The 15866-nt window shown below is 41.2% G+C and overlaps 1 protein-coding gene across 3 annotated transcripts in view; it reads right to left on the minus strand.

The window, feature by feature from the left end:
* Positions 1 to 1659: 1659 nt before the first annotated feature.
* Positions 1660 to 15866, minus strand: part of PARP1 (poly(ADP-ribose) polymerase 1) — a 65246-nt gene continuing 51039 nt past the window's right edge. For all 3 annotated transcript variants that reach the window (XM_037405386.1, XM_037405387.1, XM_037405385.1), the window contains 12 exons: positions 15361 to 15493; positions 13643 to 13838; positions 12230 to 12358; positions 8864 to 8947; positions 7939 to 8061; positions 7380 to 7508; positions 6539 to 6637; positions 5838 to 5990; positions 5445 to 5572; positions 5003 to 5064; positions 3980 to 4094; positions 1660 to 2491 (listed from right to left, as the gene is read on the minus strand). In XM_037405386.1, the coding sequence (XP_037261283.1) occupies positions 2410 to 2491; positions 3980 to 4094; positions 5003 to 5064; positions 5445 to 5572; positions 5838 to 5990; positions 6539 to 6637; positions 7380 to 7508; positions 7939 to 8061; positions 8864 to 8947; positions 12230 to 12358; positions 13643 to 13838; positions 15361 to 15493 (1433 nt within the window). In that variant the 3' untranslated portion in view covers positions 1660 to 2409. The remainder of the gene's footprint in view (positions 2492 to 3979; positions 4095 to 5002; positions 5065 to 5444; positions 5573 to 5837; positions 5991 to 6538; positions 6638 to 7379; positions 7509 to 7938; positions 8062 to 8863; positions 8948 to 12229; positions 12359 to 13642; positions 13839 to 15360; positions 15494 to 15866) is intronic.

Raw genomic sequence — 15866 nt, forward strand, 5'->3', positions numbered from 1 at the left:
CTGCATGAACTCGGGCAAGTCACAAACAATTCACGCTGACTGCCAATCAGTAAGCCTAGGCTGTATTCCTTCAGTTTACCCAATTCACATAAACTGCATGGACTATCTTTAACATTTGCAAGCTATTGTACAACAGAGCCTCCAGCCACGCTAAATAAAGATAAAATGCTTAAATATTTATAAATTGCTGCTTTTTGCAGTTTAGTGTTTGTATCAGAAGTCATTCCTCAACATCACTTCTCTGAAAAAAGCAGAGGATGTCATGGGACCTACTGTCTTGACAACTCATTCCTTTCCAGTACTTTTGACAGAAATGGGGCTGCCTATTCATTCAGCTGTGCTTCCTGCACATACTCCAGAACTAATGCCTTCGGTGGTTGTCACCGTGCTGCTCTTCCCAGTGTGGCCCCGGGGAGAGGCCGTCTCTATGCTGGGTCACAGCGGCACCAGTGCCTGTTTTCAGGAGCAGGTCCGCTTTGCCGTCAGACAAGCTGGTAGCAGATGCAGCACCTGAATCCACATTAGATCTCCCTGCGGGACAGCCACACCAGGGCTCTCCTACAGTCCCCAGAGGGCACATGCTGCCGCTCCAGAAGGTCCTGTCCCACCGTACCTTTTACTGCTGTATTTGCGAGGCCAGAGACAGCTTGCAATATACCCGGTTGTGCTACAATTATAACTGAGCACTGCATACATGTAAAGCACTCCTTGTGCTGCTCAGGTTGGAACAAAAGGGAATTTTGAGCTGCCTGTGGTACAGGTGACGGAACACTGAAAGCATCTACCTTTAATTCCTGCGGGTTTTTTTGTTTGGTTGGTTTTTCGTTTGTTTTGCAAGGGGAGGAGGAATCCACCTCACAACTAAACAACCACTTCCCATGCTGTCTTTCAGAGACTGACAGGATTATACTTAAGTGACCAACCAAAAGTTTCTGTTGGAATCAGAACAGTAATTAGCCACTGGTTAGGCTACAGAAGAACCAGAAGACAAGGGCCACTCTCCTCAAAGCCCACTAGCACCAACCTCAATTGATTCTCTTGTGTTGAGCTGTCCTCAAGCCATACGACTTACCCAGTCCTTCCACACTTCCTTCTCTCCCAGCAGCAGCTTTGTTTTCCATCACTCCTCATCCTCCTCTCCTTTCAGGGGTCCTGGGAGCAGCTGCACCGTTAGCAACCGCTTTGGCTTCAAACTCCTTTTTTCAAAGGGCACTGGGACATGACAATGCTTTAGGAATCTAGTCTGCTGTTTCTGCGCAGGTTACCAAAGACCAAAGCTGCAACCGTCAGAATGAGCTTGAACTGTCTCTTCTTGGGAAGGGAACTGTCAGTGGAAGAGAGAGTGAACGTCCTGCTAATGTCCCTGGGCATTAGCCAACTTGCCCCAACAGGTCAGGGAGATCAGTCATTTTTGACGAGAAAGAACTGATGTTGCTCTAGCACTCCCATACTGCTCAATGACTTACTGAAAGTGAAAAGTAGCAAAACATCACTAAACATTGAAATTATTAGTTTATATTGACGTTTCAAGTCAGGGAATTCAAGACTACCCACAGAGTGGCAACAGACCTCACTAAGTCATGACGAGTGAAGCTTGAGCCCAAATTCAACTTATGGCTTTGTTAGGACATAAGTCTACAACAACCAACTTACATCACATTGAAGGTAGATATTTAAAGGAGGTTTATTGGGGCTAATACTAAATTCAAAACATCCACAAATTAATTTTCCATGTTTATCGCACCAACTGTTGACAGATGAAGTCTCAGTGGAAAGTCCAAATTTTCATTTCTCCATGACTTCCTGAAACGTGACTACAGATCTCAATATTTGGCATTTGATCTTCAGAGAGATATATCATGTTTAAGAACATTCTACCAAATACATTTAAATCGTGACTCAAAACCAAAACAATTTGGGAGTTTTGAAACATAAAGCTGTTAGTATGAAATTAGCTTTTATTTTTTACCTCAAAATAAATGCACATTTATCATTTATTCAAATGAAAACTGAAGATGGGCATCTTAAACAAGAGGAAGCCTTAACAGAGCAAATACCGCAAACATCCTCAAGTTCCTTCTCTGCTATTGCCCTGCTCTGTTTGGCTAAAAACATAACCTTGATATTTTTTTCTGTCAGTTTGGTCAATTAAAAGAAACACTTGAAAACCCCAAAATTACAAGTGGTATAAAACAAAACCAGGTACTTGTTCTCATCAGAATTCAGGTCCATGTGTTGCCACACGTTTATATAAAACTTTCACTAAGTGTTGTACTAAATAGGATTTAGTAACCTCTTCTGCAGTTTAGCTCTTGATATCTTGGTAAGAGAAGTCAATGCGTAAGCATGTCAGAAGTCAACGCTATAGTGTAACTACAGTATAAGTCTAACAGGGCTTCTAAATACTGTTCACCAGAGTGATGTCTTATAGTTGAACTTCAGTTTCAGCAGGTACTTCAGGTTTACCTGAGCAACATCATACACAATATATCTGGGAATAATGTTAAGGAATAATTACAGTTGCTGATATCAACACAGAAAAACTTCAAAACACAGTCAAACCTCACCTTTGAGCTGAAGTTACCATAGAGATGCCTGTGTGATTAAGCAGTTCTAACAGATCAAACCATAAATCTTTAAATCTGAATTTTCTTTGAATCCGAATATGTTTTATGCAATAGTTAGAAACAAGCAACTAGCAGTCATATGGAGAATTAATGATGGTGCAGCAGGAATCCTGAGTGACAGGTAGATGAACTGACTTTAGATATAAGGCTATAGCTCTTGAAGAGTATTTTTTGTCAGCCAGAGCCGTAGCACACATCATCTGTCCCACTAACCAAACAGTGGAGCGATGTAGTCTAGATGGTATCTGCAGTTACGGAGCTGGCATCTACAGTTGTAACTGCAGTTCTACTGCTACCATCTAGCACAAAGTCATTAAAATCCTCTTAATTTCCTACTAAAAAATCCAAACTGGAATCAAAGAGAAGAGTTCTACAACGGTTAGCAGTGCTTGCACATCCTATGAACACACCATTTTTTTCCCAGAAGACTGTCCCAGATCACCTACGTGTTTCTCAGTGCTTTAGGCCTCAAACTTACCTCTAATCCCAGTTTTAGATGAAAAGCATCCCCATTAAACACGGTGTAAAACAAAACGAATGCACATGGTACCTCAATTAGCTAATAACAAGTGTATTCTAGTTTATTCTCTGACCAAGACAGATGCTATATTTAAGAAAATTCAAGATAAAAACACCATTGCCATGAGTTCTGTTGCCAAAACTGCTTGTAAGAGGAAAACACCTTACCAAGCGAGAAGACAGCTTCTATGCAACCCAGAGGGCAGTGAAGAGACTGACCTGGAACCTTAGACATTACTTATTCTTGTGACCTCTTGTGAATGTTGAGCACCCATTCATTTGGGTGCACTTCTGCCTAGAAAGAGGCTTAATGGCCACATCTCTGATGGGCACCTGAGGTCGACCTCAATACTTGCAAAGGGTGTGGGGAACACAAGAGAAGCTGTGTGATGAGACTCCATCAAGCCACAGCGCTGGCTCCCCCACCTCCTCCTGGCCAAGCTGGCCAGCCACAGCACCACAAGGAAGAAACCAAACTGGAGTGAAGTGAAACCACAGGCTGCATTCCCCACCCCTTGTCCTGGCATGTCCCTGGGCCAGACACTATTGGGCAGCATTGTCTGGCCACTCCAGTGCCTTCAGGTATCGAGTCCTGTGGGGGCAACAGCTAATTGCTACATGTATTGTTTCCCTTTTCTGCAGGATGACAATTTAAGTGTTACAACTATAAAATCATCCCCCTTGGAGAAGAGACTAAATTGTCTCCCAGTATTCCAAAGCATATCTTAAAGAAACAGAACAGTGTGCCAAAACTCCTGACTGACATTAGCGAGATCCTGCTAAACTCAGCAACACTCAAACACAGTGTGCAGCCAAATAACAGCAAAGGATACTCATTATACAGAAGACAGGTATCATTAATTCCTGTTGAGATCCCATTCCCTAAGGGAACCTCTACACCACCAAGGGTGGTAGTGGCTGTGGGATCAGGTGCAGTTTTGCCCAAGCCTAGAAAGGGAAAAAACGTTAAAGTTACAAATCTAGAAGGCAAACACAGATTTTGCACATAAAGAAATTACTCAGCCAGCCAATTATTACTTCACATATATTTTTAAATGCTGACCAAGTGCAAAAATATATTAAAAAGAACACAAAAAATACAGTCTGTTTATTCAATTCAGCACCACTGTACCTGTTGTAGTCATATGCTGCTACACTAAAAGTGAGAATTTTAAGACTTTTGGCTGTTAATTAGATAATCTGTATGATCAAAGCTAAACCAGACCAGACTAATAGCTCTAATATCCTAGGTCCATTAATGAACACATGCACATTCACTCATTACTGAACGTTACTGTTCTCCACTCTCCCATCTCAGTACAGAAGATGGTAATGATTACCATTTCTTTTGCTTGAATTAGAGAGCTGAGTCTTTTCTCTCATCCTTTGTCAGTGCCAGATACTGATGCTTTTTGCAGAGGGAAATGTAATGAGAACAGCTGTTCCCTCTGAACTTTTATTCTTAGCTTTTCCCTTTTCCCCAAGCTTCTAAGGCACTTTGAAAGCTAAACAATTATTCTTCTGACCTATCAAACCTCTCATCTTTCTTCTAAAATACACAGTATTGTTATGATGAAAGCGAGTAAGGCGGCACCTTACATTTTCTCTTGTGTAATATCAAATGAAAGTTTCCTCCTTAACTTCAGGTAACACATTAACTTCAGTATGGACATACCAAGTGTACTAACTCCTGCCTCAAAATGCCACATACACAGATGCAACTACAGGGCAACATTATGCAGACTCTTAAATAAAATACAACTATGAAATGACTACAGTTCTCTTTGCTAAGCAGAGAGACACAATGTGAGTTTGCCATCAATAAAAGATTACCAACGACAACTATTAATGCTTACCTTTCACACTGTGTTTTCCCTTGGGCAATTTTGTTATGTGAGAAGCATTCTTTAGCTCATACCTGGCCAGCACAAAGAACACACAATAGCATTTCATATTCATCTTAAACTATCTTGATGAAAAATCACATTTTTTACAGGCTTCAGTTTATGGTGAGTTAATATAAAGTCAATTTAGATTGTAACTTCTGAAACTTAGCTGCCTTCCCTTCTTTGTTTTCAGTCACTGATTTTAACAATATTGGCATTTAGTACAAGATTCTAGACCTGAAACACTGATATTTTTCCCCCCAACCAAATAGCTCTCATTTTAAGAATCTTGTTTCTAATGAAATACCACGTGCTCTTTCTTCACACTGAACAAAAGGCTTGCAATTTTAGCATCGCCTTGTACCACGATATATTAAGCTTGTTCAGCAAATACTCTTCATAAGTTACTTACATATTTCCAAGGGCAACTTCCCCCAGTAGTATTAAGCCTATGGGATCAGCTTGAGATGTGTGACAGTAGTTGGCACTCTTGGATACCATGTCTGCAAAATAGATGCCCTTCCCGAACATGTAGCCAGTCTGCAAGCAGCAAAACAAAAAAAGATTGAGACAATAACACAAAGGCAGCATTGAATCCACCTGGCTGGGCTCCCAGGGGAGCAAAGCTGCAACTCAAGCTCTCGTGGACACCAGTCAGCAATCCACTCTGGACATACGATGTTGTCTGCATGCTGAGAGATAACACTGCCCCCCTCCCCCCCAAATTCTCCTATTTAGGTTGTCTCTGACTGCGGCAATCTCTGGGCACAGGGATGGAGGCAGCCAGAGAAGCTGTTTAACGTACCACAGGAGCCTCAGGAGGAGCTATCCGGAGACCCTGCGAGAGTATACCAGCAAAGTTGGTGGTGCGGGAACCGTGCCACAGCAGCTGGCGATTATGAAGCTGCTTAAATGGCTTGTAACGCTGACTCTCTCCTTCACGCTCAATCCTGAAGATCTTAAATTAAAAAATGGACAGGAGAAAAAGAACAACCAAGCAAATAAACCATTACCTTCATGCAACTAATCAGATAAACAAAAAAATCACCCGATTTGGAATATGCACTAATCTGCTAGGAAAAGTGATCTGGACGGTTTTTAGTATTTGCTGTTTGCTATGTCATGCTAGCAAAAAAGTAGGTAGCATTGATCACACGGTATTTCTTATCGATTACTTCTCCACCTTCCCTTCTGCATTTTCATGAGATCATAGTTTTCTGAAAAATCATTCAATAAACTTAGGCTTAATTCTAGATGATTATTACCCCACCTCCATTTTGAGGCCAATTAAATTAAAATAAAAACAACCTCAAAGACACCTCATTAAGCTTAGATTCATCTCTGCCTAGACTTTTGCTATGCTATTAAATAGCAATTGGTCTATCAAACCACCCTTTCAACAAAGGAAACCAGATAAGCCACTCAAATATAAAAGGAAAATGCAAACAAGGAAGTCAACTTAGAGTCCATCTTCACAAGCATAAACCCCAGTATTGCCCAGCTTACATCCACGACTTTGAGATCATATGCATTGTGAGTAGCAGCATGAGTATTTTTCACATATTGTTTAATAATCTTGGCTTCTTCTGAATCTTTGTCAACAACCTGCAAAGAGGCAAATGAGACAAGTTTCTTTAGCATACAAACTAGCAGGCTTCTTACAAAATGTTGACATCCACACTATGCTGGCAACTCTCCAGATTAAGCCTCTTTTATCATTTAGGCGGAAATTTATTCCCAGCTAGAGATGGTGTACAGGCATACAGACAGCACTCAGTCACAGAATGTCTGAGATGGGAAAGCACCTCTGGACACTGAGATGATTTCCAGCTCCCCTGCTCAAAACAGGGTCAGCTGGAGGAGGCTGCCAAGGGCCGAGTCCAATCGGGCTTCCGACACCTCCAGGAGTGGAGCCTCCACAGCCTCTCTTGGCAACCTCTTCCAGTGTTTTGACAGTGTTTGACACAGTAAACAAGCGAAAAACCCAAAAGCAAACACCGTCAAGAAAAGCTTTTAATTTTGCTTAAATACAGTTCCCTGTATTTCAGTTTGTGCCCATTGCCTTTTGTCACTGGAAACCACCGAGAAGAGTTTGTCTCTGTTTTCTTTACTCCCCTCCCCCATCAGGTACTCATAGACATTGATAAGATATCCCTTGAGACTTCTTTTCTCCAGGTTAAAGAGTCCCAGCTCTCTCAGCATCTCCTCATATGCTCCAGTCCCTTAACCCACTCAGTGGCCCTTCTCTGAACTCATGCCAATACATCTGTCCACTTATAGTTTAGGTGACTTGTTATACTCCGAACTAAACGGCCATCAGCTTGTATTCACTCGCTCATTTCCTTACCTTAATATCAGTACGAAGTTTTTCATAGTTAATGTCAATTGGGTCTTTATCTCCATCTTCATTTCCACCTCTGAGAAGGCTGTAAGCAACCTCAATATCAAGTAAGTTGTCCAACATTTGCACTTTAGCCTGAAGAATTAAAGAGCTTATTTTACTTGCGCCTGTGACATGTTCAGAGTAACTCTGGAATATCCCGAATTATAGAAGTGTATGTGAATCACTGGCCACACACTGCCATCTAACAACATAACATCATAGCTTTTTTTTTTTTTTAAGAAAATAAAATACATACACATAAATATATTAAAATATAAATACACGTATGTACATATATATAAGTAGACCATAATATATACATCTTCTAATAACTTATACATATAATTATTTGTATGTGCATAACCACATAAATAAACAAACAAGAAGATATTCTTAAGAAAGACAAGCTTAACCTCATGGAAGCGTGAGGTTAAAGAAGTCTTAAAACCTCACAAATTCTCTGTGTTAGATGTCTGGTCTCAGACCTGCTGCCTGTAGACAACATACTACTTCCAGTCAATACCTGAATGTATTCCAAGTTATTTAGGAGAGGTGGTTTCTTCATCCCAAAGTCATGAGGAATCAGAGTATAGAAGCGATTGGAGAGGTCCAAAATCTGGGATTCTGAGCCACTGTCGGAAACCGCCTGGACAAGACAACAAGCACCAAAGAAAATTACTGAGTAAGATTCAGTCTCCATAGCAATAGACACACACAAGATACTTGAGGACTAACAAGCAGTAATGCTGAAACTCTCACAGGACTAAAAATGGCAATTCTATTTAATTGTTTTGCATGTAGGAAGTCACAGTACTTGCACAGAAATACACAGGATTTCTGGTATGAGAAAAATCTATTTGGGATTATGTTTCTGGAAAGCAAAATAAAGGCTCCTGGATATGGAAGGGGTACATGTCCTTGGCAAAGTTCTGGTCCTCTGACAACTAAAGTAAAACTTCCTGTATCTATGTTTTGCCAGGGAGCCCACGACAAAAAATAGGACATACTGGTACACTATTGCAAGCTGTTCAGGCATACTGTGTAGTCATACGTGGACTGGTCCAGATCACGATGTGTTAATACAGTGATGTCATCAAACCAGACCCTTTACTGTGTCAACTCAACCTTTATTCTCATCCTCTAACAGACTTCTCTGGGGTGGAAACCCAGCTCACTACTAGATCAAGACACTGGCTTCATTTACTCAGCTGCCACTTGCGCCTGGCTCAGCCTGAGCTTTGTGGTACAAAAGTGTGAAAGATACAAGTACTGCCCAAACTGGTACAACAGTGAAGAGAACTAATGAGTTACATGTGGAAGCGACATCCTCTTCCCCAGTAAAAGTGAGCACAGGTCTTCTTCATACACAGAGCTCAGCATTCACCTCACTCCAAGCCCAGAAGAACTTCTGAATTCCCCTCTTGCTCTAACATCTCTTTCATGCTCACCTGCTGAACCTCATTCAGGATGGAGTATGCGCTCTGGATCTGTCGCTTGCTCAGTTTTCCCAATGGCATCTTCTGCAGGTCAATCTGATGGAAGATTTAAATTGTTAACACAGGGTTTTGCTACACTGAAACCACTGCAGCCTTCCTTCTCTGGTTTCTAGGGAACCAGTATCTCCATCCTGGTAGGACTGACCACAGAAAGCATGGAAACACTTCAGAATTGGTATTAATCTCTGTGAATTGAGGAACGACATCAGAAGGACAGTGCACACTACTGAGAAGACATCCTATAAACAAAGAAATACTGCAACAGGAAACTAAGTATGCATGCTAGGACAATACAAAAATAGGGTACTAAGCATCTGGCTTGAAGTTGAATATTAACCTGGCAACAGATGCGTTCCTTAATCATTTCAGTAGCCATACATTTCAGGCTGGCAAAGAAGCAACCTCAATTAAGTAGTTCTTTTTCGTAAGATCATCTGTGTCTATAGGTACAGCCCAGACACCCTCTTCCAGCTTTACCCTACAGTTATCAAGGGTCAAATGCAAAGAGGCTTTAAGATGCTTCATATTCATTAATGAAAAAGGAACAACAAAAAAGCGCAACTAAATTAAAAGTGGTATCTTGGTTGCCTGCATTTATCCACTGACTTTATTTATATGTTGTTGTTTTGTGTATTGACAGAACTTGAGAGAGTTTCAGATTTGCATTAAATCCTTGCATAGTTAAGGATCATCCAAATGCAAAAACATTTGACAGAAGTGAAGTCCAATGGAGTCTTTAACAAAGATTATACATACACCCTCTGGACTTCTGACAGTACTCACCGTACACTCTGGAGGTCAAATTGGCTATTACTTAACTTCATGGGTTTAAGATTCACCTCAAAGACAGAATAGCCTACGAATCCATGTATATCACATACCATCTGGGTAAGTTCCATATTATTTATCCACTATGGAGCTAGGAAACCCAGCCATATGCAAATCTTCTCTGCAAGCTGAACTTGGAAGGCTCTTCCAAGCTAGAGACTGGTGTGAAAGCCCTGAAGTGATTTTGCATGGAGATTTCTACCCTGTACTGGGCTTAGGAGAACTTTCACCTTTAGCTGCAGCTAAGCATAAAGCCAGATACTAAGAAAAGTCAGGACGGATTGCAAGAGAGAAGGTGGGCTTCAAAACCAATCACGTCTTGGGGACACATGAGGCACAACGCCAAGATTAATAACCTAATGAAAAACAACCTGCAATACATCTGTGGCTCTCAAACTTTTGGGGCCAATACTTCCCTGCTGAGTACCAATCATCCGCATTATCTAATTAGTAGCTGAAAAATCATGAAGGACATGTAAAAGTAAAATGGGCCATTTAACTTGGGCGTGCAGAATAGCTGCAGACACCTATACTAACTGTAAGTTATATAAACGATAAAATAACACGTATAAGCACTAACAGCTAAACACTAACACCTATAAACTAACACATCCCCCAGTAATGTGATTTAGGAGCACATCTACTGAGCCCACAAACAGCCAAAGGGCTGGAGTTTGCGTCCCCTGTGACTCATGGGAGGTGAACAGATCTAACCTCTGATGTAAAGCTAAACTGCATCCAAAGCTTTATCATTAAATGCATCAAAAGAGCACAAACAGCCAAGGGGCTAGGTCTAAAACAACAGCACTGCAATTACTACCAGATGCACCGAGGGCAGCATGAAGAATCAGCTCCACATCACAGATGTGTGCACCAAGATTGTCACGAGAGGCAAGAGGGATGTTTGCCTTCCACCAAGAAAGAAAGGGTACAGCAGTAGAGCAGATTCAGCCCTCTAACTAGCAATTTCATGCAAGGCAATGTCACAGACAATTGTCATAAACTGTATGCTTGGTGAGGTAAAACCTTAAAAGCTAAATGAGAAGCAGGAAAAGAAATGCATCAGATTTACTCTACGACAGTAGATTTTTTTGCTACAGTTTTGGCAGAGTGAGAGCACCTCGATGGAACGAAATACTTGAGATCAGGCTGATTAAAGAAAGCAAGCAGCAGTTTTCAGAGGATGCACAGAAACCTCTAACTAGGAAAAGCATTATTTCCTCTAACGGAAAACAGCTGTTCAGCAGCAACAGTACAGGAAGATAAATCTAATAGGAAGACAGGCCCATCTGGACTCCTAGGTCTGCTATAGATCTGCAGATGGTGTGAATTAACATAGTTTCAACAGTTCTACAAGACCAAATGACATCAGATGATTATCAGTTCAGTCTTTAGCCAGTTGCAGTTACAAAGAATTACAAATATTTTAGCAGACTGATGTAAAGAACCATTGAAGATATACGAGAACACAATTAACCCAAGGTACTGCAAAATGTTGGGCAAGCCACCTGAAAGCTTTCAGATAAGCTCTATGAAATGGTGCAAAGCCTGTTCTGAAAAGCAGGTACACAAAATACTGATACAGAAAGCAAACAGCAGCTGCTTAAATATGAAGTCTTAGGGCAGGATAATTAAGGTGGCTGAAGAAAATTGAAATGTGTTATTTAGAACTAAGCCAGTTTGAATGGCTGCATTAAAACAAAATGCAGGATCTCTAAACATCAGTAAAACTGCTTCTATGCAAGGAGGGACAGACAATACTACCCGACCACTCTCTGAAAGCTTGTTAGAAATGTGGCTCAAGAAGTATGGAGAAAAGACGAATGGATGAAAATAGGGTATCATTAGAACAAATGAGAAATACAACCAAAAAAGTCTCAAGTTTGGCCCTGTTCAGAAGAAGCTCTGGACTCTGTCAAGGCACTTCATTCGCGTGTGTATCAACTGGCAGCACTTCTAAAGTCTGAACTGCAGGCCCATTTGCTACCTAAATTAGGGGTAGTGCTGCCCCGCTCAAAATGTGGTTCACCACTCACAAAACCCAGAAGTGCCTCCAGCCTCACATGGGCAGCAAGTTGGTTCTGCATTAATATTTTAAGAGCGTTCAGTGAACAGTGGTCACGATGCATGTTATCACTGGGGGAAAAAAAACCCCACCAACAAAAAAAAGACAACCATAGAATGATTACTGATCCCAGGACTGGCAGATGGGTTTCTCAGAAGTTTCTTAAATTGAAGATGCTAATACAGACATTCTACACTGAAGAACACAGAATGTACCCATGTTTTAAAAACTGCATGTGGCATAACTAAGTTACTACTTCCAGTGCTTGGCAAATTCTGGTCAGACTCTTGCCCTTATTTTAAGGCCAATCTAAAACTTGCACTGATGTCTGGGAAGTATGATACACCCTGAACTGCAAAGAACTTGCTTCTGGCTGTAAGTATGATGGAGAGTTAGCACTGAGAAACATGAATGTGTGTAGTCACCTCAAATTCCACCATCGCTTTCTTCATGCTCTCCACATCAAAGATCATCTTAATAAGGTCTTGGATTGGCTTAGCAAGTTTTGATTTCGTCCCAGCACCTACTGTCAGTTTCCTGACAGCTTCTTCATCCTGGGAGGTAAAAATAGTATCAGAATTAGCAAAATCACAAAGGATAAAAGTAACAGGCTGGCTGCCATGGTAACAACTGAAAACCAATTTAGTGTATGCATACTATGACTAGCCTTAAGTTCATGGGGAGCGTGGGACATTGCTCTGACATTTTGGAACAAAGGGGGTTTAAAAATCCACCTATTCAGTAATTTGGCAGACATTATTTCAAGAGGTGGCACTGTAAAATACAAGTAGAATTAAAGGAATAGGATCTCTCCATGTGTCTCTGCTTCACCTCAAGCAACAGTATGAATTACTTTTTCTGCAAGCTTTCTGCTGCATAGAGGCCTTGATACGAAAAAAATACTATTTACTTTGTTGCTTTTATGACAACATAGAGATGTAATCACTAGTTTCACTAAGTTTTTCTAATGAAAACTGTCACAGATGAGTATAGGAATCATCAATTAGCCATAGTACCATCTAGATGCTTTCATTGATAGAGCATTGCATGAATAAAGCATCTGCCAGATGCCTCAGAATATCACTGTACACTGCAGTGTGACAGATGCTTTGCCACTGCAATATTCAAATTTCCAGAAACAAAGCTAAGCGTCGAGTACTTTGCACTGAAAGATGAGATCCGGTAATCTGGCCACAGAAAAATGCAACAGCTTGAAAATACATTCTCTTGTATCTTTATAGCTATTAACAGCATTCAACTGTTTTATCTGAAAATAGCTTAAGTTATGAGTATGCCTTTAAATAAACACACAAACCCCCACTGGGCAGAAGGAAGAGAATTATTTAGTTTAGCTGTCTGAATAGCCACATCTCACTGGCAGCGAATAATTTCTCTTCCTCAGCCTGCTCAAGATATGCACTAAGCAGAATGCTGCACAGGAGCTGCTTCAGCACTTGGGAGGGTTTTGGATGCAGAAGACAGACGAGAAGTATCTATTTTAAATAAAAGAAAATGGTGTTTTCAGACAGGTTATATGTGAAGTAACTACTGAATGAAGTTCAAATTAAACTTAAGACTTGAGTGAGCACGAACAAGCACTAAATAGGACTTCAGACTTGACAATGGAAAACTACGTAGTTTTCCCAACACATCTATTTTAACGCATGCCACTCATGGATCTACAGCTTCTTTCTGTAGCACAGAGAAGATGCAATAGTCGCACCTGCACTTCGTTCCTCAGGTTTGGCAAGTGTAAGTGATCCAACAGCAAGCACAGAACAGCTATAGCAGAGCAGCTAAGCAATGCTCCACCTGGTACAGGGACATCGCAGAGTTACCTGTCCATAATCTATCTCCAGTGGGTAGAATTTTTTTGGATATTTAGTGAAGCTCTTGGAATGCCAAGAATTGCCAGTTTTCTCTTCATACAAATTCAGGAAGTGTTCAACGGCATCTTCTTTTGACGGCATCTGCTCCAGCTTGTTACTCCCAATTACAGTGCCCACACGACCCCAAGATCTGAACACCCAGTATCTAGAGAAGAGAAACATGAGAAGAGAACCGATGTAAGATACACTGGTTCTAGATCTTGGTCCAAATGAAATGCCCTGCAACAGCTATGCAACTGCATGCGAATCACCCATCTGCATACCATCAATTTTATGAAAGACATTCTCTTATCAAAGACTGTAGGAGAGCAACGGAAGAGCCACCACAGAGCATACATCAGAGAACTGGTGTGAAAAAATGCCTGGTGTTAACATGCCAGACCTAGAGCCCCGAGGATAAACGTTTGCACAGCAGGAAAAGAGAGGCTAATCTCTTCAGTCTTCATGTTTCACAAATATGAATTTTCAGACTATTGGGGTCGTGTATTTGAAAAACACAATGCATCTTTAAGCCTGAAGTCCTAAAGTTCAGATTTTTAGAGACATTCAAGTGTTGGTTTGTATTACTGACATCACCTTGGGTAAGCTTCCGTAGCGTTTACAGGGACACAATCAATCAACCTTCCTCATGTCACGCATGAAACGCAGGCACAGAGATGCTCCCATGCACTGAATTGCAGATCCAGATTCAAACCCCACATACAAGAGCCAGCAACAAAAGCTTATTAGGAACACCGTAAAGTGCAATAAATTCAGAGCTGAATGAGGTTTGTTGCTGACAGCAATTAGCTCCCCTGGATTTCTGTGCGCCCCTATGTGCTTGGGGGGCCAGTTTCATTTTAAGGAACCCTCTCAACTTCCTTATCTATTCAGTAATGCAACCACTGGACAGCTCTGCCACGTGTCTGATGAGCCTGGAAGGCTAAACCATGATTGTCCCCTGACCATTTCAGTACATTTTGTTAAGCCTCAGGGCACACAACACAGGACTAAATTCTGGTAGAACAGCCAGAATCTGGTTTTATTTCCCAAGGTTACAGCTCTGCAATTAGAAGAAAAGACTAAGCTGGAGAACACAGGAAAGATTCCCACCACTGCTGACTGTACGTGTGGGGCCTTGATGTTAGAACAGAGGAACCATCACCGAACTCTGCTTCTGTATTTTGAAGAGCAGCGATCAGTCACAGAGTATTATGGCCCTCACATTAGCCACTTAACCCAGTCCTAAAGGCACCAACTGTACAAGCCTTGGTCATCCCAGGATACAGGAATGAACACTACCAGGTGCAATTCTGCAAACTCACTCACCTCACAACTTATGGGAAAGTCACTGAGATCCATCAAAGGTCTCTGTAGGCTTTGATCTAGACAAGGTTTTGTCAACACCACAAAGAAACACCTCCACACAGAACAGAGATCTCTCCATGGGTGATAGGTTTGCTTGTTTTGTAGTTTTTGGTGCCTTTGGGGAGTTTCTTGGGGTGGTGGGGGGTTTTTGTTGCTGTTGTTTCTTGGTGGAGGTTTTTTTTCTCCCTTTTTAAATAAACAAACTTATTCAGATCTCCTCAAAGACATTATCACTCATGCTTTGCTTTTGTAGATGCCAAAAATCCAATGTTTACTGGAAAAAAGTGAACAGAAGTATTTCTAGGGAAAACTAAACTCACCTGTTCTCTCTGTCATCCTCTAGCAGCTGCAGTTTATAATAGGAATTTGTTCCTTTCACAATATCTACTAGTCCCAAGGTTGCACTGAAAATCTTTCCACCTTTTTCAAAGACATGAGCAGAGTCCTCCAAACCTACAGAGAAGAAACAAATTGGGACAGAGGAGGTTACCATTTTAGGCCTCCTTCCTGCATTTGCGCTCACCCAGATGTTCCATGAAGTAGCGTGACTCTTAAAATACCACAAAACCAGTGACCACATGCTCATTCAAAACTACATGAAGCGTATTTTCTTTTTGATAAATTGTGAGCATCTATCTTTAGATACACTGGAGTGAACATCAATCACAGCTAGAGGAAAAAAGATGGTAACTTTGTAAGCGACCATCTAAAATCTAGCATTTAACACCCTGTGACTGGCTGAAGGAATTCTCAAGAGAAATACAGGCTCTGCAGGTGTCACATCAGCAAACAGACTGAAAACCAAAAGGCTAGTCTTGGATGCAGC

This window comes from Falco rusticolus, chromosome 12 (assembly GCF_015220075.1).
Source record: "Falco rusticolus isolate bFalRus1 chromosome 12, bFalRus1.pri, whole genome shotgun sequence".
Classification (NCBI taxonomy): Eukaryota; Metazoa; Chordata; class Aves; order Falconiformes; family Falconidae; genus Falco; species Falco rusticolus.